This window comes from Gouania willdenowi, chromosome 8 (assembly GCF_900634775.1).
Source record: "Gouania willdenowi chromosome 8, fGouWil2.1, whole genome shotgun sequence".
Lineage (NCBI taxonomy): Eukaryota > Metazoa > Chordata > Actinopteri > Blenniiformes > Gobiesocidae > Gouania > Gouania willdenowi.
In genome coordinates this window covers 16,564,126-16,586,641 of record NC_041051.1, presented here as the reverse complement: position 1 = coordinate 16,586,641, position 22,516 = coordinate 16,564,126, and the positions used below count along the sequence as shown (strand labels likewise).

The 22,516-nt window shown below is 40.0% G+C and overlaps 2 protein-coding genes across 8 annotated transcripts in view; one reads left to right on the top strand and one right to left on the bottom strand.

The window, feature by feature from the left end:
- Window positions 1-9,667, top strand: part of baiap2a (BAR/IMD domain containing adaptor protein 2a) — a 69,479-nt gene extending 59,812 nt beyond the window's left edge. Inside the window, exons 10-15 of one of the 3 annotated variants that reach the window (XR_003674699.1) lie at window positions 385-586; window positions 692-760; window positions 864-1,017; window positions 1,313-1,350; window positions 4,700-7,861; window positions 8,251-9,667. Coding sequence is in view for 2 of the 3 variants with exons in the window: in XM_028456243.1 (XP_028312044.1) it covers window positions 385-586; window positions 692-760; window positions 864-1,017; window positions 1,313-1,350; window positions 8,251-8,320 (533 nt within the window). In the remaining variant the exon portion in view is untranslated. The remainder of the gene's footprint in view (window positions 1-384; window positions 587-691; window positions 761-863; window positions 1,018-1,312; window positions 1,351-4,699; window positions 7,862-8,250) is intronic. The other 2 variants (XM_028456244.1, XM_028456243.1) reach the window with 2 other exon arrangements.
- Window positions 9,668-9,672: 5 nt separating this feature from the next.
- aatka (apoptosis-associated tyrosine kinase a) overlaps window positions 9,673-22,516 on the bottom strand; it is a 34,658-nt gene continuing 21,814 nt past the window's right edge. For 4 of the 5 annotated variants that reach the window (XM_028456239.1, XM_028456240.1, XM_028456238.1 and 1 more), the window contains exons 4-15: window positions 22,362-22,503; window positions 18,616-18,695; window positions 18,245-18,363; window positions 18,070-18,157; window positions 17,834-17,967; window positions 15,724-15,808; window positions 15,524-15,645; window positions 15,260-15,409; window positions 11,821-15,079; window positions 11,570-11,744; window positions 11,304-11,495; window positions 9,673-10,761 (exon numbers count right to left, since the gene is read on the bottom strand). In XM_028456239.1, the coding sequence (XP_028312040.1) occupies window positions 10,733-10,761; window positions 11,304-11,495; window positions 11,570-11,744; window positions 11,821-15,079; window positions 15,260-15,409; window positions 15,524-15,645; window positions 15,724-15,808; window positions 17,834-17,967; window positions 18,070-18,157; window positions 18,245-18,363; window positions 18,616-18,695; window positions 22,362-22,503 (4,575 nt within the window). In that variant the 3' untranslated portion in view covers window positions 9,673-10,732. Of the gene's footprint in view, window positions 10,762-11,303; window positions 11,496-11,569; window positions 11,745-11,820; window positions 15,080-15,259; window positions 15,410-15,523; window positions 15,646-15,723; window positions 15,809-17,833; window positions 17,968-18,069; window positions 18,158-18,244; window positions 18,364-18,615; window positions 18,696-18,904; window positions 19,434-22,361; window positions 22,504-22,516 lie in introns of those variants that run through there. The other variant, XM_028456241.1, reaches the window with a different exon arrangement.

Sequence of the window (22,516 nt, the reverse complement as noted above, 5' to 3'; positions counted from 1 at the left end):
GGAAGTAAAAAAAAAAAAAAAAAAAAAAAGTGTGTGTATGTAAATTTAAAGGAGTGCACAAGAGTTTAACTAAAACTCTCACATAGTTTGTCCTGAGATTAATTTGAAATCCTTAGTGCTGCTTTCGATTTTCGAAAATACAATGTGATACTTTTCCCATTCTTTGGTTCAGCTATTCAGCTATTTCTCAGCTCTCTCTCTCTCTCTATATATATATATATATATATTCTGTATATATCTATAGACTTGCATCTGAATGCTGACAATGCTGTAAAATGGGTTCATAGCACAATAGGATCTCCTTATTCAGATGTGACTGAGAGCTCTAAGCATTTAATGGTAATCTGTTCAACTGCTCTTGTCTGCACGTACAAATCCTCCCAGGAGAGACACGCACCCTTCCCAGGTCCAGCTCTATGGCTGCTGGATTGGAAAAGAACGGACGCACTCGTGTCCAGGCAATCTTCTCCCATGCAGCGGGCGACAATGGCACTTTGCTCAGTTTCTCAGAGGGCGATGTCATCACCCTACTGGTGCCCGAGGCCCGTGATGGCTGGCACTATGGAGAGAATGAGAAAAACAAGATGTTAGTAATATATTCCCCATTGTTCCAGTCTGAATCCATGCTGTGCTGTTGAGATGATAGTTTCATAACCTGAATGAATTCAACAAGAGCTGATCTTCATTCCAGGCGTGGCTGGTTTCCATTCTCTTACACACGCATGCTGCCTGACAGCGAAAGTGAGAAGCTCAAAGTGAAGTAGGTAGTCTTTTGGAACAATTCAATATAACAAGTGTCTTTTTTTATATTGTTGAGCACAATTGAGTTCAGCTCTGAGGTTGCCATTCTCATTTCCTTCAAGCTTACACCATGGGAAAAGTAGTAGCACTGGGAACTTGTTGGAGAATGATGGATCGCTGCCTACACCAGACTATGGCCTGACCGCACGCCTGCTGGCACAGAGCCTCGCACAGACTCGCCCACGACCCTATAGCATGGCAGGCTTTGGCACACAGGTAGTCCATTTGCATCCTCTGTTAAAATGCAAAACCTAATGATCATTTGATTTAAGGAAAAGCTGCAAAAAACACTTGACTTTCATCAAGTTTCTGCTGCCACCTAGTGGCTGTACTTGGATAGTGATTTAATGGAACAATTGAACGTCTTGTTCTCTCTCTCTCTCTCTCTCTCTGTCTCTCTGTCTCTCTGTCTCTCTCTCTCTCTCTTTCTCTCTTTCTCTCTCTCTCTCTCTCTCTCTCTCTCTCTCTCTCTCTCTCTCTCTCTCTCTCTCTCTCTCTCTCTCTCTCTTAGCCGGCTATTGAGGATTATGATGGCCGCTTTGCCACAAGGTAAGTGTCTTTTATATTGGTGTTATGTGAAATGATTGACTCAGCATGACTGCTCCAACCATTTGAATTGTGTAAATGTGATGAGGTCTACTACTAACCCATGTAAAGGATTAAAAGTTTGCTTAAATTAATCATTTTAGTTTAATAATATGTTGCATGAATCCTGAATGCTTAAGACCACTGATTTTTTTTTTTTATATATATTTTTTTTTTTGTTCCGAAATTGAATATATCCAGAGAAGCCATCCACACTCCCAAATGAGATATACGGTAACACAATGCACATATATAGAAACTGTTGAAGCCTCACAAGCAAAATAGAGCAACAAACCAGAGAAAAACACTAAAATGCTTTTCTAAAACCAAAATAAAGTCAAAATATAAAGTAGTCTTTATTTGTTGTCACACTGTAAGACGAGGCTCCAATTTACATTTATTGACTATAAGATTCATCCTTAAACATGTAGAATAAAGCAAATATACAGACTCGGATGAGTGAGATTTATGAAATGTATCTTTTTAACAACATTAAGTGACAATTTTACTGAGCTGTATTTTATCACTAGTACTAACCAAATCCCATAAATGTACGTGCAATTTTCAAAAATGGCAAACTTTTGCTTTTTAAAAGCTTTAGATAACCAATCAAAAGTTTGTGTGCACCTCATTTAATTTCAATATGAAGGTGCATTAAAACTTTTGATGACTTTTCAGCCATAATATGAATCACTGCCTTATTTTGTGTGTGTCCTTTTGCTGCCAAAACAGCCTCCATCTGTCATTGTGGCTGTGTAAGTTCTTCTCTGCTGAAAAACATGGTTTTACATAGAAACATTGTGCAATGACATAAATAGTCTAGGATGATGTTGCAGAGCTGAAAGCATCTCTTGAGCATGCTTTCCATGGGTGTCTTGTTGACATGTGTTCCCCAAGGAGCACACAGGCACCCACAGATCAGAAAATGTGGCTAATCAGACGAGGAGCCTCGTTTTTAAATGTTGCACACACAAAACGAGGTCTGTAACATGCACACAACACTTTAAATGCATGGTTTGTGATTTATAGAATTAAGCGCACCAAATATACAAAATACATGTCATTGGTTTGCAGTAAAATATGGGTGTGTTGAGAATCTGTGTACCCTTCGTTCTTTGGTTATTCCAAAGAACGAACGGTGGTTCTGTTTGTGTGACATTTAGATATTTACGGGGAAACTAGGACGAGAGCTTCAATGTTTTAATCTCACCACATAGAGCGACCGACAGACTGCCTTTTACTCTGCTGCGTTTGATAAAAAGTTATCTTGTATTATGTTGTCCACCTCACACCGATGGCAGAGGTGTAATTTGTGTGTTGATGACGTTTCGTTATTGATGCTAGTCCGAATCTGTGAATATCTTCCAACTTTACTGAACAGTGTTACGGTCCAAATAGTATTCATATAAACTGGTGACTGGGCAGATGTTTGCTCCTTGACAAAAAAGGAGCAACACATAAGTCACGTTACGGGTGAATTGAAACATTATTAATATATAAATAAATCAAAACCGTGTGTTGACGGCTGCCGTTAGCGGTATTTATGATGTGCAAAATGAACATTTTTACTGCCCTCAAAAAAGCAGTAATTGTTTTTGCAAAAGTGTCAAATGGTAGAAGTTCTGACATCTATATTGTTCCTCACACCAGCTTCACAGTTGATAGTCAGTCACCAGTTTATTTGGATACTATTTAGATCGTAACACCGCGAAACAAAACATAAATGTGAGCAGCTTTTTACGAGCTAAAACATCCACAGACTGAATGAAAACATGAGCAGGACCAGAAAACTGCTGAAATAAATCCTTAACAGTCCTATTATGTGAGGAGACCTGGTCCAGGACCTGTGGAGGGAAACCAGGTGCATCGGACTTCAGTTCTTGCTTTAATTTCCCTGTAAATATCCAAATATCACACCAACAGAATAAGTTTAAAAAAAAAAAAATAAAAAAAACACTGTTATTTGGTTTTTGGTTTGTCTGTATTTCTGTTTTGGTTTTAAATCAGTAAAACTAAATAATAATAATGTGTTATTTTCATTTGGTTTTAAAACGGAATAACCAAATAACAAAGGTAACAAAGGGTATTATTGAGGATGGAATATGAAGTAAATTCACTTGCACAAACTTAAAAGTGGATTGTGATTTACAAATGGAGAAATGCTGTCAGGTGTGCTTACACACATCTTATAAATCATATGTTTTCCAACAGCACATTTTCAGATTTTCGGTGCACGCACACTTTTAGTATGGATCCTATAAATCACAAACTTTGTGTAGTAAGTGCCATGCACATATTTCAGGCCCTGTTAAGAGCGTGAGCAACGGTTCTAAAAGAGGCCCCAGAAATAGCTGCAGGGGCCTCAAAATGTCTGGGATTTGTAATTCGACCCGTCAAATGATTTAGAATTTTAACTCATTCCAAAAAAAAAAAAAAAAAATGTCCACTACTCAACAACGCAAACAAATGATGGAGATATTCAATGACAATACCTTCATTTTACAGTAGTCATATTATGGCTGATCAATATGTTTATAGATTTTCAAAAACCAATTCCTTCATCACTCTATCTTTTTTCTTTTTTTTTTTCCTTCTGGAAACCTTTCTACTTCTCCTTTCCTGTTTAAAATTAGTTTTTAAACTTCTTACTGCCTTTGGCTTCAAGTGCATCGAACAGTCTTTTAAAATCTGAATTTCTCTGTGAGGTTAGAAATCCTACCAATCCTACCGTTTTCTGTTGAAAACAGGCCTAGAACCTTGTGTGTGTATGTGTGTTTGGGTGGGGGAGGGGGAAATATGCTGCACATGATCTACTCGTCCAGGTGTTTGATGGGGTTGGGGCTGTGACAACAGATGTGGTGCCAATCTCATCTCAGTCGTCAGTGCTTGTCCAGCCCTGAGCTTTGGCCTCCAGGGTCGCTCACACCTGTCTGCTCTTTAATGTGTTGTTGTGAGGCATCGTAACCGACTAACCTGATAGGATGCCCCCTCCAGCCAAGGAGATGACTTCATGATTTCCTCATCATCACCACCTGTTGGATTTCGATTGCGGTTCATTGGCTTGTAAAAACAAAAGAAGTCAAGTTTTTTTTTCTCATTAAAGTGTTGATGAGGGAATCAGAAGTGCAGTCGTCCTGATTATGGCAGGTGTGTTTTGAGACACATGTGGAACGGAGCACTTTTTTTTTTGACGTCCTCCTCCACCCACATGTTTCTCAAACTACACCTGGCCTCTTTGTGCCTGTCTTGTCTTTCTCCATTTCTCTCTGAGTGTGTCCGACCTGGCAAGCTTCCTTCTCTCTTTGTTCCACAGCGACAGCCCTGATGGCAAATTGATATCGACTGTGTGAGAACAGACATACACACAGAAACAGACAGCTGCGGATAGCACAGGGGCCTCTTCCTCCCCATCTATCCCTCCTCTTAGCCCCTTCCTTACCCCTCCCCCCTCCTCCCCCCTGCCTCCACACACACCCCTTCTTGGAATGGAAGAGGCCAGTTTCATCCCTCCTTTCTGTCCTCTCTTCCTCCCCGGGTCCTTCCTTTCCTCCTCTCGTCCTTCCTGGGTGCTGCCGCTGGTGATGTCGGTGCGGACAGTAGCGGTTGGTGGGTGGAGGATTGCTTTGAGCGGGAGAGCCAGAGCGGGGCCTACCTGCTAGGCATGCATCGATATGGACTCTGAAATCTCAGTCCATCAATGACTGATCTACACTTTTGAGAGATAAAAACTGCCTTTGCTACCGCTTGTTTTTATCATGCATGTACATGGTTGTGTCCTTTTTCATTTGAACTAAAACAACATGTTCATGTACTGTACAAGTGCCAAAAGACTTTACTGTTGTACTGAAGCCACTGACTGAATGGCCTTTTTTTTTCCCAAGCACACTCCTCGCAGTATTATTGATTCCAACTAGACACATGCACACAAAGCACACATCCACAGACATGCTTGAAAAGCTTTGCTAAGAGTAAAACTGTGCAGCATATTTCTGTTTCTGGTCCGCGAGATCCTGTAGGTCCTGCTGTTCTTCCTCGTGTCAGTGCTACCTTTGATTTTTCTGTCCTGAAATTGTCTTTTCCTGCCTTACTTTTATTTTATTTTTTAAATATATATCATATTTAAAGTGCTTACAAGCACAATTTAAAACAAACATTTAAGTAAATACAGTACATATAAATATATATCACAAAATAATTTAATATTTATTTTCCGTTCACCAAACACACTGTATTTAGGACCATTGCAAAACATAGAATACAAAAAAATTGTATTTTCTCACCCTTTGCTCCACGTGACTTTTTTTGTTGCCATTTTGAATGAACTTGCTTCCGAAGTTAGTTCTTTTCTCCAAGTTTAAAGCTACACTCAGCTTTTAGGGGGTCTGTGAGTAAAATTTCCAATATTTTATTCAATTACAAGTGTTGATTAATTTTTGGTTCAGTAAAAAAAAAAAAAAACCATTGGGGTTTTTTGCAGCATTTTGTGTTATCTGTAATTGTATTCCTTGAGTGGCAATGTATTTATTTATTTTTTATTTTTTTCTTGCTTTTATTAAAAAAACAAAAAAAAACCTAGTTCATTGAGGGGGAAAAAAGCAAAAAAAAACAGAAGAAAGTGTGTTTTATCTCATGCATGCTGTGGAGCAAAACAAGATCATGTGATACTGAATTGACTTTGAATGTATGGTGACTTTTTACTAAATTAATCCAAATAAAACACATCTCTATATATTGATAAACAATCTGGTCTGGTGAGATATCTGTTTTGCCAGTGACGGTATTTTTTTGCTGTGTCAATTAAGTTTAAAAAAAAAAAAAAGACAAATTTTTCTCATCAACTTATTATTTTTAGTTTTGTTTCATTTTACTTAATTTAAAAATGTTTTTACAAGTTCTCTGGTCATCTTGAGTCATCTTGTCTACAGTAGATACACAGCGTTGCCTTTGTGTTTAACAATGTGCACGCTCACATGCACCTGTAAGAACTTTATCTGCCTTCATATTCTCTTACTTGGTTAGTTTTTCTTTGTGTTTGGATTATTGAAAGGAATATACACAAACTCAAGCAACCACAATATGATTTTTTTTATTTCTAACTAACAAGAGAGTGAGACTCAGGGTTAAAAATTAAAAAACGCCCACGTTATCTAATAAAGAAAAGGACTAAGTGTACTTCCTCCTATTGGAAGTCTATCATATTTTAGGTTTATGAGTAGTCTCGCTATAGTTATGTGGGATCGATATTAGGACCCATCCAATATAGGTCGAAGCTGGAAACAACTCTTTTTTACAACAGCATGAGTTAGCCCTCCCCGTGCACCCCTGTTAAGAGGATACCAAGGGCAGGCTCACTTACCAGAGGCCTAGAAGTGTGTCCTCCACTCAGGCGCCGTCTCAGATGTGGGTGTTTGCAGGCGGTTAATTTAATCAAGTAGGCTTCTTAATAGTTAATGAGTTTTTATTATAGGTTTACAAAAATTAAAAGTCAATCAAAAAAAGTTTCAAAGTATCAAAGTCTTAAACTATCAGCCGATAGAGAAAGAAGGGGGTTTCATGAACAACTAGAATGTCCGTGTAAGAGAAGCCCCCGAACACAATAATCGGTGGTATATATAGCCTGAAGCATGGCGTGATAATATGTCATAATACATGATCTGACCACCTAAGCGAATAAAAAAATAGGACAAAAGTTCACACAGATGTCATGGCCCAGCTGGCGTAACAGGTGTTCACAAAGGGTGGTTTCCAAACTAGTTGTTGTTGTTCGTGGTTAACACTTGATACATAACAAGGCGTTGTCTTCCTGTTAAGTAAAGTGTGACTTTTTACACATAAAGTGTGACTGCTCACACCTCAAGGTGATAGTTTTAGCACCTTCTGTGGAAAACAGGTGTTGTTTTGGTTATCACTTAACAACATTTACTTTGCAGCTGTGTCTTTACAAAAAGCAGTAAACAGGTGTGACATGTCAGAACAGGCGAATAGCTGTAATGGTTAAATAAGCATTTCTTTTGCAGAATAATGAATGAATGATTGATACACACCATACAACACATGGTTCCCTAGTTTTGCTTTCAATCATAATTTAAAAAAAAAATTCTACAATTTTCATGACAATTTAAGTAAGTTACCTGAACTCAATTACAATTTATTTACAGATACGACAGCAACAGATTTGTTAAAATTATAATTACAATCATAATTACACCATTATTGTAATTATCAATTATGCAATGACAACTATAATTGACCCCAACCCTGGTGAGACTTGCTTCCCATTGAAAGAACACAGGGCATTTCATAGAACGCCATGTTTTATCTGTTAATGTCAGTGTGGAGAATGCTTCTTTTCACACTGTCACAGATGTCCTTATAAAGTGCATAATGTGTGAGACGAGCCGTATCAATCCAAAGGTTCTCTTTACCTTTCAGTGTGGGTCCAGAACTGTCCCGGTTCTGAGAGAACAGGACCTCCGTAAGTCACCGGTCTCCATCGCCTCCCAGCCAACCAATCAAATACTGTCCGGTTCTCTCTGTTCTTATTGGCTGTCTGGCTGCTGTACGGTGCTGGGATTACCTGGGCATTCCTGCTCCTCAGTTTCTGACTTTATTCTAATAATCTAGTAAACTATTTAATGCTTCACTCCAAACAAACAGAGAAGGCACTAACGCTCTCTAGTTTATTCATCTCCATGCTTGCTAAATTTTGCAGTAACAACCCCGTTTCTTGATCTCTCAATAACAAACCCTCTGAGGAACAATATCTATAGTTGTGTTTACATCATTAAGCCTATAGCTCTATAGTGATCTGACCGTCCAAGCTAACCTTAAGTGTTCCTTGTCTCACCCCTCCTGTCCCCGCAGTGACCGTTCTCTGGAGGTCTACCTCCGGCCAACCTTCTCAGACGATCGATCTGCGCCCATCTTCTACTAGCGACCTGCTGTCCCCTTTTTCCACTCGAGGGCCATTTAATCACAATGTTGAAAAATCTAATAGCCACAATTGGCAGGTTTCCATTGCTTTTTTTGTTTTTTTTTTTAAGTGGCCCAGAAGTAGAAAAAGTAGTAGAAAGTCGCTCCATGGATCACGTTACACTGTTAAGAATTTAGTTACTTTACATCAGGGTTTCTCTTGGAGGATTTTCCTGTAATATTTTACACTTCACCAATGGCTAGTGTCTGTCAGAACTGTTTTGACAGTAGTTTTATGAGTTAAATACATCAGTACAGTTGTGATTATTTTGTGGTTAAGAAGTTGTACTAGTTCTATTATTTATGCACACTTCTATTCAAGGGTGGCTTTGTTTTCTTCACGTTACACAGCAAATTATCAAAGAGTGTGCTGTGCCGGAGGCGCACCGACAGTTTCAGTAGAAGTGAGATCCTGCTACACAGATTAGCTTGAACCCAACAGTTGGCGACTACACATAAATTTTGCTTTTGTTAACTGATAAACCGACTTATATGTACACTGCTTGTTTTTCAGTTCGCCCAGATTTTAACAATGTGGGTACTGTGCCTTCAGGTGTTTTTTCTTTCCCTTTTTTTTTTAAACTTTTTTTTTGGTCTGGTAAGCTGCTTAGAGGGAAAATGTGTCACAATTCTACGTGTATTTTTATATTTCAGAGGGAATGATGGGATTTCTTCATCGTTTTTTAGTTGCTTTGATGCTTTTTATGTTAGAAGAGCTAGATTCAGTGCTGCAAACAAACATGCAACTCCCCCAAATTATAATTACATTGTTCCTCTTTTCTTTTTTTTTTTTTTACTTTTTGTGTCAGTAATATCTAAGATGCCAGATATCATCTTTTTTTTTTTTAGGCATAGCTTTAAGAAAGGGGTGGCTTTTCCCATAAGGTGCAGTATTATCTCAACTTTAGATAATTAATTCTCGGTATTTTATGGCACAATAATCTGAAGGTACAGTTTAGATCATTGGTCACAGAATTTGAGGGAATATCCGTCGAAGATTGTGTGAGTTAATTCAGAGGCTTGTTGGAATGCTTTGAAAGTCTTTTCTCGTGTGTGTGAATTAGTTTTTCCACTGAGAGATATGATCAATATTTAATTAACTCATTTATAAATCCATTTCTTTTCCCCTTTTTTGTCCTGACACGTGTCTGTCTGTAATGTACTGTACAGAGAGTGGATATAAATGACCCTGTCCAAAATAAATGTAAATTGGTACAAATGTCACACTTATACGTGTTGTCTTTGTTGTATTTTCCTGTTTGTTTGTCCTAACCACCATCATTATGAATAAAGGCGTCAGGGCACAAGACGGGGGAAAAAAGTATGTGGTTTTATTTTCGCTTGGGGTAATACAACAGCGGTGAGTGAAAGACGAATGGACAAACAGCATTGTGATGTTGCTACCGGTGCATGAAACTATTAGCATCGCCTTCTCCCAAAATGCCTGTTATAACCAATGGGCATCATTTATATCTCTTTGGCAAATTTGACAAACTTTGGACAGAATCTTGAAATAATCAAACAGAAATTCTAGCAGCATATTTCTTGTCTTGCAGATGAGTAAAAGGCAAGGGGATATATGAGTTGGCACTTGGAGCTACAGAGGGAGAGAGAGCTGACCATCCAGGGGTAGTAATCAAAGTCTGCTTACTTGCAACACAGCGATATGAGATTGATGCACTTTACGTTGATAGATACAGCATTGAGACGATGATTATTACAGACATTAAAAAGATACATAAAGATGAATGACATTCAAGATCTATGACTGGCATGTTGACACCAACACCAGCAATGTGTGAGGAAACACTTGAGCAGTTCTTTGAAAATTCTTCCCACATTAAATCACTTTGAGCCTTTTTCATTCCAGAGCGCAGTGCCGAGGCTACCCCACAGTGCTTCACAGATGATGACTGTAGTTGATCAGAGTGAGTGATTGCATTCATGAGGAGGTGGCGTCCCCCTGATTATCATGATCTATGCATTTCTTGTCATCATACGTCAAATCTATGGCATTTCAAAGATGGTTTGAATTGTATAAAGGTAAAGTCGCCATTCTTCACTGTTGATCTTCACCACTTTCTAGGACTTCCATTTACCCATTTCTCAACAGTTATCAAACTTTCTTCCAGTTTTAACAAAGCTTCAACAAACGCCAGATCAATGATAAGCAGAACAAAGGCACCCACAGAATGTAGAGGAAATAGACATATTGGTTTCATAAATATTTCTCATAACTCTCATAAAGGGTTGCCGACGTCAAATGCCCGAACACTGGTAAAAATAAAACTATTGTCAAACATCTGGAGAGGTTCTAACGCTGCTTTTGTAAGAGTATGAAGGACTTGTCTCTTATTTGTGTTCTGCTTGGTTCTCAGTCATCTGGACAATCTTCAGTGTTTCCTGGTGGACACAAGGAATAGAACAGAAGGGAATTAGAGTGTGAATTTACACAGACAAATTTAAAAGTTAAATGTGAATCTAAAATCCCAATCTGTGCGCACATATATACAAATTTTTAGCGTTTTTATCAATAACAAACTTTGACTATAATTCAAATCTAAAATATATATAATGAACAGTTAAGTCTGAACTTGATGTCATCAATAAAATAAAACCGAACCAATGCAATGAAAGAAGAACTTGAATTAAAATATTAAAAACTGGTAGTATGTTGTAGTAAGGAACATTTTTAGTCAATGTCATTGACTATTAAGATGATTGCATTTTAATACTTTAGTACTATGCATGACTTGATGAACAAAAGCCTTTAAAATAAATAATAATCCCAAAATATCACCATCTACTGGTAATACTGAAAAGAGGTGTGTGGTCTCATATGTTATACCCCATCTGTAATTTCTAATGAAAACTTCATCAAATTACCCTTACATCAGTAATTTTGAAATAGTTTAGATAAACTATGTGAGATTGGTTGCACCGACCTGTTTCTGAAGCCGCATGGGAGTCAGAAACTTGTGTGATGGAGAACCGTGAAACCATAAAACGGTTAACAGGAACAGGTTTGGGGGAATCTGGGCTGTTGGACTCAGATGCAGGAGTAGACATCGGCTCTGTTTCTGGCGAAGACGGACAATGCTCTGAAGAAACATCGTCTCCATCTTCACAAGCCAAACCTGGGCATAAAAACATATGTAAAGACATTTTCTACATGACAGCATATCAGCTCACGCTCTAGACATTTCTTTACCTTTTTCGGAGCAGTTTTCATTTCTTTCTTCTGGTACACTGAATGTTTCACAGGGCTGGGTTTCAGGTTCAGATGAGGGCTGGAGATCAGTGGTTCTGTCCTCTGACCCACTTGGCTCTCCAGATTCTACGCCTGAAGAGAAGGCAAATTCTGCCAGCTCTCCTGTGGGACTTTCCTAGAAAACATAAAAAATATACAGCATAACTCATCAAAGTGGGAACATACACAACAGCACCATTCTCCTGACATACCTGGTCAAAGAGAAAGACTGTGACATCATCAAAGAAGGACACTGCTTTCTTTTTACTCTCCAACTCCTCACAGAGTGACTGGGTGAGCAGAGTGGGCATCTTCAGAAGACTGCGGAGGGTTCTAGCTCTGCTGCAGTCACTCACCACCACCGGAACACCAGAGAAGTCCTCCTCACTCTCCTCATTGTCTTCATCTTGGATGTTGTAGGTTCTCAACTCTTCATCAGACTCGCTATCATCTGAGTCTTCATCCTCCGCCTCTTCTAGCGGAGCTCGAACATCTTCCCCACAAAGCTCCAACAATGATGAGGAAGTGGATAGATTGACAGGCCCGTTAGATTCTTCACACAAACTGTCACATTCCTCTGCATCTATGTCCTCAAAGTCCTCCTCGTTTATTCTCACCCCTTCAACACGTACCTCTGTCTCTTTCTTAATGTGATTGAATTCAGGCAGCTCCTCGTCCTCAGTAGATCCATCTCTGGTTTCATTGTCTTTGGATGACTCATCTCCATAGTCACTTATGGTGGAGTCAGAGTGCAATGACTGCACAGGGGAGCAGTCATTGTCTTTCCTGCTTCCTTCTTCATGGCTAGCTGAGGCTTCTTGTGCTGTGTACGAAGGTTCAGAACCAATGGACGAGCCAAGCTCTGAAGGTGGCTCATCCCCTGAATCTTCAGTCTCCAAGCCCAGATCATTATCTGCTGGGGCAGAGGCTTTTGTCAAGCAACCGCCCATTTGTTGGGGAAATGGGGACAGCATAGACACTCCAGGTGCTGGAAAAGACATGTTTAAACTATTGTTAGGCTCAGAGAAATTCACCAAAGCACAACTTTTGACGTTTTTCAAGTTTGTCAAAATCGTCCCAGTGTTGAACTGCTTTTTGACAGAATCGGCATCTCCCACGGAGTCTAATCTTTCAGTGAAGAAGGGAAAGTTGCTTATATCTCCAAAGAACTTAGTGCTTGATTCTTGAGGGCTCCTCTCATTTTCAAAGTCAGAGAAATAGGCTGAATCTCTGTATTGGCGTTTATCAGCAAGGCTTTTGAAATGGATCTCAGATGCGTTTGTGGAAGAACAGATCACTTGGCCAAGACCAACCTGCACAACAATTTCAGGCTCACCCCTGAGACTTTGGCTCCCATCACCACCCAGAGAATCTCCAAGCTCTTTGAAGAGGAAATCTGGAGATTCATTATTTTCTGTGTCATAGCCACTGTCCAAAGATTTTGGAAGAATGAGAGTACTGAAGGGATCAGGACTGAATGCCTGCTCACAGGTTTTAGCAGACGATGACAGCAGGTTAATAGTGTCAATGGGGTGAGGAGTTCCCACTGGATTTCTCTGTGGACTGAGGTCCTCCTCCTCTTCCTCAGTATAGTCAAGGTTGAAGTCAGAAAAGAGGCCCATTGTAAGATCTGACAAGTCATCGTCATCATCCAAGCTGTAGTCGGCAAGCTCGGCGAGACAGGCACTGGAGTTTCTAACCTCAACTCTACTATCTAGTGCTTTTTGGCTCTCTGATGTTGCTGCATTTTTTAGCCTATTTTCATTGAGGGATGTATCTGTGGACATTCCTTCCCAGATGTTGCTCTTCGGGGTGTTTGACCAGGCACTGGGTTGTCCTGTATGAGTCTCTTTTTTTGTGAATGGAGATTTTACACAGTTCAGCTCAGATGACATTTCAGAATACGATGACCTCCGGTTAATAAATAGCTGCGTCTCAGGTTTCCCTCCATCAGTACTTCTGGTATTTTCAGCTAAACCTGTGGAAGAATTTATTTTAAACACATTATCAGTTAGGTTTTCTTCTAGCGCAGCACCTTCGTGTTCTGGACCGCATACATGAATGTTTGAGCTCAATTCAATGACCTTATTTGTAGAGTCTTTGTCACAAGGCCTGGAGCTAAGGAACGTTTTTGTGGTTGCTTTGGTTAAAGACCACAGTTCTGTTGTGTGCAACTGTGAGGAATAATGAAGATCCAAATAGCTGTCCTTTGTTCTGTCAGTCGGCCTGCTGTCGAAGCTCAGGCTGTTATTGTTTGCTGAATGATTTGAAATCCAGTTAGTGGCCTCTGCCTCAGAAAAACAGTCACTTACAGTTTCTTCACGTTTCCTGTCACCCACCAAAAGGCCCTCATCTGCCTCTATATCTATTCCAACATGATTCAATGCAAGTATTTGGTTTCTGAGAGGTCTTACTGGGTTTTGGCAGCTTTCATGACCTGTGTTTGCTTCCAGGTATGGGTCACAAAATCCTAAACTAGGACTGCTCACTACCTTTGACACACTACGAGGGGGTTCTAATTGGTGGTGGACAAAGTCTGACTGCAAATGTGGGGATTTTTCCAATTTGGACGCAGATGCTGTTGATGGTGTGCCACTGCTGTTGGAAGAGAGGCAGTTGTGGGTGTGGTTTAGCTTTGCAGAACTGGTGCTGGGATGCATGGTTGTGGGGAGTGAAGGACTGGAGTCTGAGTCATAGGCAGTGATTCTTGTGTTGTCAGCAGTTGACCAGTAAGAACTGGGCGTTACCTCAATTGTTCGACTTTCACAGGACAACCTTCTGTTGCCGGCCTCCAGTCCAGGACTGTAGTCTGCAATGGTGTCATCAATGATAATGTTGCACTCTACTGGTTCCTCTATGCGAATATAATACTCACTGCTGACTGATGGGCTATGGGCACTTAACACTGGGACCACACCCAGGTGCTCAGGCTCATAATAGGACGAAGACATATTCAAGGCCATGTTTTCAGTCCCACATTCCTCCAAAGTACTTCCTTTGTTGGAGTAGTAAAGATCTTGATAATGTGGATTCTCCTGACCCAGAGGACCACTGGCGGAGGAGGAGCAGTAGGGCGGTTCAGCTGCAGCCTGCTCCCACTTGTACTCAAAGTTTAGACCATGACTCGTCTCAGTGACTGTCAGAAGATCGTCACCTGTGTCAGAGTGAAAGCTGTCGGAGAAGTGCTCTAAAAGGGGAAAGGATGAAGCAGAGGAGGCCAGCTCCCCTGCTTGAGCTTCCTCTGTGGAGACGTCAGCCGGAGCAGGCGAAGGGGTGAGAACCAAGGCTGTGGATGAAGTTGCGTGAGTAGCGCTGCCGAGTAAGTTGGGCTTTAAGGCATTCCAGCGTTGCTCAAAATCTTCCTCGGCTTCACTAGAGCCTTTAGCACACAGGTACGTGACCAGAAGTTGTAGCTCTTCACTGCAGGGCCTAAGCTCGGGCTGCAGCCAGCAAAACTGCATCACCTCATACCTCGAAACAAACAGAGAAGAGGGGTAAGATAACTGTTTGTGCACAATGACACTCTCACTTGTTGAAAACTCATTAAAAAAGTCACTGGGATCAAACACTGACCTCTTATTCTTGGTAACTTGATCATTAAATAATCTAAATGATAAATATGTTTCCCTTCAGTAAGTAAGTGTTTCTCACCAGCGGTCAGAAAGGGGGAACTGGAGCTCAGGTTTTGGTAGTTTGAGCTGCTGTTCCTTCACAGCATATGTCAGGACCTGCCTGTCGGAGTAGTGCATGTATGGCTGGTTTCCCAACTCAAACAGTTCCCATATAGTCACGCCAAAAGACCTGGAATCAACAGTGGGATCATACTAGTGTTTATTTTATACATTACATACAACTCATGTTACACAAAAAAAAGAGAAATAATGAACTTTTTTTAAAAAAAAAAAAATATCCCACCATATGTTGCTGCTTTTGGTTTGATCAACCACCAGCAGGTTTCCGTGAACCTCGTCTATGAGTTCAGGGGCAATCCAGCGTAGAGGCACCCAAATCTGGTCTTGAGTTATATAATAGTCATCCTTCAGGAGGGAAGAACAAAACATGTTTGCTCTGTTAAGCATCCTAAAACAATATAAGGCATTATTGCAAAGACTGACCTTGTAACGGCTCTGAGAAAGACCATAGTCTCCAATTTTCACTGACATTTCTGAGGTTAGAAGACAGTTTCTCAAGGCCAAGTCACTGTTCAGGGAGAGAAAATTGAGAACAACCTTCAGGAAATGCTAGGAGAAAGTTGGCATCTGCACTCATTTTACAAAAGTTAGAACATTTTCTTGGAATTTTCTCTTCTTATTATTGTCGCTATTTACTAACTGAGAAAATAAATAAAATAAAATTTATTTCAAATCATGATGAACCATAATGTTGCATTAGTTTCATAAAACACACAGCATATGTAATATTCAGGTTATTAATCCCCAATGGGGATTATTTGCACGGTTTACACATACAGTCCACAACATGACATTAAAAGTACAGACAAATACAAAAACTAAAAATCCCATTGACATGATTTAGAGCTTCCGTAGAACAGAAGTAGCAACAAATAAAATAATGGACTGCTGCCGGAATAAAAGGTCTTCTTAGCCATTGAGTGGAGAACGAGGAGTGCCAAAATTAAATAAATAAATAAGCTGTTAATAAATTAAAAGTGTCAATAATTAATTAAATGTGTCATTAATTAATCATATCCATTTTACATTTCATTTTCATTCTGAAAAGTATAAATATTCACTATTTATTTATTTCATGGACTGGTGTTGCAGCACTTCATGAATAAATTGTATCTGTCAAACTTGCTCGTCAAAGTCTGTGGGGGCGGTTTCCTAACACTTGATCACCTTCACACAGAGGTGGCAAGTCCTCAGTACTCAAGTAAAAGTATAGATACTTGAATAAAAAATGACTCCTGTAAAAGTATTGAAGTTGCTCCCTTACTTGAGTAAAAGTTAAAAAAAAAAAGTACATGCTCCTAAATGTACTTAAGTTAAAAAGTAAAACAAATGTCCCTTCAATAATAAAACCTGCAAATTCCATATCTTTTTTTTTTCTTCTTTTTTAAGAACTGGTACATGGAAACAAGTTAAATCAGTTAACTTTGAACACCTGGAGAATTTAGCACTTATAATAAATAAAATGCAAATGCTCAATTAAACCCAGAGCAGCTTTGAGTTTAACATTTAAAAAAAAAACTTGAAAAATGATAACCATAAAACTAGGGGACCTGCCAAAAAGAAAAAAGCTCAAAATACTAAAGTGTTTAATTTATCCTCAAGAGAATCATGTTCTCCAGGTTTCTGGATGGAGACATGCCCTTTTTGGTCTGAAAATGAGTCTTGTGCTGAAAAGCCTTTCACAAGCAGCATAAGCGGGTAGTGATGTGTTTAGTTTTGAAAAATAACTACTCAAGTAAAGTACAGATACCAGAAAAAACGACTTAAGTACAGTAGCAAAGTATTTGTACTCTGCATGCACATCCAGTCAGGTTAAATCAATCCCTGACAATGGCTTGAGACAGAGCTGGTAAACATATTCTGATACACTGGGTGGTGCTATACAATCTATACATTGGTTTGGTATTATATTCCTGCTTCTACATTCTCAGCAAGGTCTAAAATCTCTCTCAACAACTCCCTGGAAAGTTCATGCTCATCATCGTAGCCACCACGATTGGAAAGAGTGAAGACCAAAGCAATGGATTTGGCTGGATTGATGTTAGCTTCGCCCCCACAGACTTTGACGAGCGAGTTTGACAGATAAAATCAATTCATGAAGTGCTGCAACACCAGACCATGAAATAAATATATCAATAACTAGTGAAATATTTATACTTCATAATTTTCAGAAGGAAAATGAAATGTAAAATGGATTTCATTAATTATTGACATTTTTAAATAATGAATGAACAGTGTATTTGTTTAATTATTTATTGCGTTGTTGCACTCCTCGTCCTCTACAATTCAGCCTTACCTCCATCATAACTAATCCACTTACTCAGTCTGACAAAAGCTGAGTTGTTGCCAAGGCAACCAAAGTGAGAAGGACACACCCCCAGCAACAAAATCACTGATGCTGGAGTTTGCAACACGGACTCAAGCAGCACCAGGATGTTGTTGCAGGGAGAGGCCAGAAGGGGGCTCCCGCACCATTCAGGAAACATGAATGCAGTCTGTAAATCAAAAATAAGCCAGAGTGTCTGTAACCTACCTGTGAATGAAGTTATATTTGTGGAGATGCTGAAGCCCTGAGGCAATGTCACACACCATTCTCTGAAGGATCAGAGGGTCCGGAGTCTCAGAATCAGTCAGTCGATAAGTACGAAGGTAACTCTTGAGATCGCCCTGAGAAAAGATGAGGAGTTAACTCTTCTGTGTGTGTCTGAAACAAATGAGTCAAAACTGAGGGAAGTGGAAAAAGTTCACAATTATAAATTTGTGTCCTACCATAGGACAAAACTCCATGACAAGCAGGTATGGAGTGACCTCTGAGCACTGAGCCAGGCACTGCAGAAGGGCTGGATGTTGGAGAGTCCTAGAAAGTCACACACAGTGCACAGCAATTAACATGAACGTTGTTCTGTTTTAAACACTGCAGTACTGTGCGTTTCAGACTGTGTACCTGAATGGATGGACTTCTTCAAGGAATTGCATCTGATCCTGGACGCTGGCACTGGCCTTCAGTTCTTTGACAACCACCTGAGTAGTGCTGAGGCCTGCGTTAACCTCACCCAGCAGAACCTTCGAGGGACAACAGGAAAACAGGCTGGAATTTACTACAAACCACTTCCATTATGCAGATTTAAAAAAAGTCAAACTTAATAATCAAAGCAATGGACAAGCTTGGCTAGAGGGACACCATGCTTTTGGCAAAGAAAAGAAAACATCTCAAGTTACATTTTGAGTAAGATGGATGCAGCTAAAACAACTGTGTTGAAATGTTGTGTGAAGAATAATAGTGACTGAAGGTGTTTCAAGAAATATGAACCAAACCTTTCCGAACCAGCCATGTCCAATCTCCTTCAGATACAGCAAACTGTGGCGACCGATGTCCGAAGACTTCAGCAGCTGAACTGGAAAGAATCAATGACAGACGGAGGTATTGTTACAGGGCTAGGAAAGGAAAACACCGATATGTCACAACTTTGCTTTCCAAACACTCTCTGAAACCAATTTAAAGCAACGCTATAAACATACAAAACATTCTCGACCTAAAGTTTTTGGACTAAATGGATCTTTAGAAATGAGAAAACAAGCTGGAAACATCTAAACTCTGTAGTACCTCTTCGGATCGTCATGTTTTAGGATCCGAGATGTTAAAGACGGGTAAAAACAAGTTGATGGACCAGCGGAGCGGCCAGCCACTCTGGGATGAAGTGATGGTTCAGAATGTGAGAACCAAGAGCCCATGGTCTCAACCCCAGGCATCTTCACCACGTTGTGTGTTTGTGAGAAAGAACTCACGGTCACAGTATGTGTGTGAGAACCTCGGCAGGATTTAACCCTCCGAGCCCTCGCACAGCTGAACAAGCTCCCCATGCTGCTGCTCCCCTTCTGCAGCGAGATCATTCTCCTACTGGGACACACACAAACACACATACTGTCCTCGCCCCGGCCTGTCCAGCTGTCGCACACCAAATCCTTGCTTCTTATAGATGGTATGTTTGAATCTAGAGGATGGAGAAGAAAAACTATTCTCGATATACCAATCAGCCGGTGGGTTGATGCAGGTTGAGGTTGTGCCTATGTATCACGCCTGAAGTCCGTCACTCATGATGGTCGTGTGCAGTCTGACGAGCCAGCTCTGAGACGGCCAGTAGTGACACGGTGATGACATAAGGTCCACATAATGCCCCCCCCCGTCACCCAAGACAGCAGCATTCCTCACTCAAGCAGGACACAAACCCTGCTCTGTCCCATGCAGAAAAGACCTCTGTCACACACAGCCATATCTCAGCCCCCACACCCTGCTCCTCGGTCCCTGTGCATGCCACCACTCTTCCTCTGTCTCTTTCTATCCTGTCACAGAGACCTCACTGTATTCTGTCAATAATGCCAGTCCTCCACAAGCGCGTTCCATGAACGCCTCAGCCCAGGCTTAAAGCAGCCTAAAGCAGGCCATTGTTTGGTCTGATCACTGACACGCTCACGCCGTGTCCCCTGGTACCACCAACCAGACACACACAGGCTTCATTCTCCACTGGAACGCAAAGGCAGAGGTTGTCCCGGTGATAACAGATTTGGACATTTCCACCATAAACCACAGTGGTATTATATGTAGCGTGGTCTGTGTGAGCGTGAATGTGCATTCTTCTCCTCCTGATGGCATTTTAAGAGAGCATCCAGTGGGGTTTTAGGAATGAGACACACACAGTCACTTCACACACTAACATCACACTCTCTCTTTGATGCATCGAGTCCCAGCAGTGGGTCTGAAAGCTTTACACAACCTCCTGAATAAAAGATCAGCGCTACAAGTGGATAAACAGGGCTGTCAGATCAATAGCAAACACTGTACAGCATACTCACATGGATACATAATTAATCATTAATTTACATAAAGTACACCATTCATGATTACTGTACAAACAACATATTTACTATTTCTACTATTTATGACTTTCATTCAATTGAGCTAATTACGTGTGTGTGTACATTGAAGTTACACACTGTTGCACACATATTGTAGTTATGCCCATAATGTATCAATATATGCTTCACTTAAAAGAAAAAGAAACACATTAAGTAAAATCATCATCTGCACTAAGCAGATTTAAAAAAAAAAAAAAAAACAAAACTTCCACATTTTTAACCAAAAATAAATTCAGGGATCTTCTTTTTAGGATTCTCCTGTTTCTTCATGTGTTCCTCACCCTGCAACACCTGCACCAATCACACAGCGGTAGCTATGGAGGACAAAGGCGAGAGCAGGGATTGGCTGGAAGCCTCGTGCTGCCTAGACCAATCATTGGTGGCGCTCGCATCCTGGGATCTGACTGAACTCTTCTCCTTTCTGGCTGAACACAGAGCAGCACAGACTGCTGGCTGTGAGTCATACAGGGTGAGGGTGTCACAGCACACACACATTTACACACAGGCTTTTTTAAACAATCAACTGAAGGAGTATGAGCAGAGTACATCCCGCCATAAAAGGATTAGATTTTGAAATGAAATGAACTAAAATAACTTGGATGTATGTAAAGGCAAAACATCAAATAAAAGAAAACACGTTTTATGAGCACAGCAGGGAGCAGTTCGTTTCCTGCCTCTGCAGCAGACTATAGCTTTTTATATACATTGAACTATGCACACACCACAGTGGGCTGAATACTAAATATATTACACAACCAACAGATGTCCCTCAGAGAGAAAACTGTTGTGAGGGAGAAATTCCGTATACATTTCATCACTGGTTGCGGAATAAAACTTTCATGTGAGGAGATTTAGGTTTAATTTCTGGTTATTCGGTAATATCCAGGTCAAATGCAGCAGTTAATCCATCCATCCACTTTCTTTCTTTTTTTTTTTTTGTTGCTTATTTCAGCACTTAAATACAATTTTCTATTTCTAGACAATAGAATTGAAAACAATCAAATTTATAGTGACTAAATGTGAAATTGAAATAACTTTATATGAATACATTTATTGAAAGAATGTTTAAAACTTAACAATTTTGTCCTTAAAAAAATGTCGGTAGCACTTTACTGGAAGTTTCATACATAAAACACGTGACATACATGACACCGGTCATTAGCATAAAGAAGGTGTCATTAAGTGATGTTCGGTACCCTAACCCCTAATCCAGACATAGACAACTGGAGGCCCTTTTTCTAATTTTATGCGGCCCCCAAACTAAATGTACAAAATGACAGAAAAATACATGAAACAAGAGCAGGACTATATTAACAAATACAAAGAATTACAACATTGCAGGAAAATACAGAAAAAGACCAGGGGAAAAACACACAAACCTACTACAAAAATGAACAAAACAACAGTCATACACAAAATTACTCAGAAAAATATACAGAATTACAGAAAGTGACAACAAAAGTGCACAAAAAAAAATGACTCCGCAAACCCACAGTACTAACAAACAAGCAAAACAACAACAGAAATACACAAAAATCACTCCAAAAAAATGCAAAATGGCAGCACAAATACACAACATGGCTCCAAAAACACATATATTTTACAGGAAAAATATGCAAAAGGACAACAGAAATGCACAAATGCTTCACAACAAGCAAGACAACAACAAACATACACAGAATGACAGAAAAACACACAAAATTACTATAAAAACTATTTGTTCTTTCCTGTATTGATGCTCAGATCACTCATTATTCTAAATGCTGACATGAATGTTGATCAAACAAACACTTTTTTGTGGCCTCGCTGTGATAAAAGTTGCCTACCTCTGCCCTAACCTCACTAGATCCCTCCACCTAATCCAAAAAATGCCAACATAGCTCCAAAGGTGTCATAATTTAGTGAACGACACTTAATGACGGCCTCCATGACACCTTATTCATGCTAATGACAGCGTAATGTTAGCCTTATGTATAAAACTTCAAGTAAAATGTTACCAAAATGTCTTAGAGCTGAAAATGCTTGGTTATTTCATGTGTTTATCAATATATTTGCTCACATCTATTGAATAAATAAATAACTTGTGTTACTTCAGTAAAAGGGAGGATGATAGATGGAGTTGTTTGGATTGAAGTCAAGTGTCTTACTGGATCTGCCAGGCTGTTTAGAGACAGGCAGGGAGACCTCGGTGAGAGGAAGGATGTAAACCTCAGGGCCGTTCTTGGAGGAAGGTGAGGCCAGGGTGGACAGATCTGCCTGGTACTCATCTCCTTCTGTGTTCTCAAACTCCTGGAGCAGAAGA